The 1,109-nt window shown below is 55.0% G+C and overlaps 1 protein-coding gene across 1 annotated transcript in view; it reads left to right on the plus strand.

Moving 5' to 3' along the window:
• LOC108803416 (serine/arginine repetitive matrix protein 2-like) overlaps positions 1-1,109 on the plus strand; it is a 17,517-nt gene that overhangs the window by 7,019 nt on the left and 9,389 nt on the right. Inside the window, exons 7-8 of the mRNA XM_018575259.1 lie at positions 46-96; positions 899-967. Of these exons, the coding sequence (XP_018430761.1) occupies positions 46-96; positions 899-967 (120 nt within the window). The remainder of the gene's footprint in view (positions 1-45; positions 97-898; positions 968-1,109) is intronic.

Here is a 1,109-nt window from a genome sequence, read left to right on the forward strand (position 1 = left end):
CCCGGTATCCCTCATGGTCTGATGACGGCTTTAATCCCTTTTCAGGTCACCGAGCCCTAAAAGCAAGAGAAAAGCGAAGGACAAGAAGAGTAAGAGGTAGGAGGCCGGTACTTCTCGCCTTTCTGTCGATTTTACATTCTGTCCCCGCACTCGGAGCAACTCCTCCCCCCGCGCTTCTACAGTGTGACCCTTCGAAGCTGCAGCAGCTAATAACCCTAATAACCCCCCTCCCCCCCTTAATTCCCTGACCTCCGTTCATCGATTCTCCCCCTGATCTGTACTGTCCTTGGCCCGCCCCTGACAGCCATTGGCTCTTTCTGCCATCAATCATTTTTGCTAGGGTTACACTGACACCTGTTTTTTGGTATTGAGTACACACCGGTGCCGCCGATTGTCAGGAAGTCGGGCGGCGGGTCATGACCCCCTTTGGCCGGCTTCCTGGTAGCCGTTGTTCTAGTGAAAAAAACACCGGCTTCCTGACCAATCAGGAGGGCGGGCAGCACATCATGACCAGCCTGCCGGCATTACTAGGTAGCATGGCTTGTTGAGCAATCGGGGAGGCGGGCCATTGCGTGCTGCCAGGCTGCCTAGCAACACGTGAAGCCGCCTTCCAGCGTCCACGCTGTCCTCCTGGGTGCCGCAGAATTTAGCGGTGCGATCTGCTGATCAGTTGCTTGATTTACACTCCGTTGTATGTTGTCTTTTTTTATATCACGCACCAGGCAGGATGCCGCGCCATTTTACATCGGCCTACCGGCTTCCCTCACCAAGCTCTTTCATATGGAGCCAGAACTGGCAGGGAGACCCGGTGATGGCGTCGCTGGGTCCCTGTAGATGTGCGTTGAACATGAATTGTATGTAAATATCTCCTGACGTCCCCTCTTTCCTCTCCCTGCAGGTCACCCAGCGCTTCTCCAAAACATCAACACGACTCCTCCTCAGAGGGAGATAGCCGCTCCCCCAGCAGGTACTGTGCACAGTCGGGGCGTAGTATTGGGGGGATATAGAGGGTGAGGTTGGAGGAGCTAGTAAGGTCTAACACCCAATTCTGTAAATGTCCCCAAATCATGTTATATGCTTCCCCCCCCCCCCCCCCCCCCTCCGTCTCT

Source organism: Nanorana parkeri, unplaced genomic scaffold, assembly GCF_000935625.1.
Source record: "Nanorana parkeri isolate BGI_ZX_2015 unplaced genomic scaffold, ASM93562v1 scaffold3708, whole genome shotgun sequence".
Lineage (NCBI taxonomy): Eukaryota > Metazoa > Chordata > Amphibia > Anura > Dicroglossidae > Nanorana > Nanorana parkeri.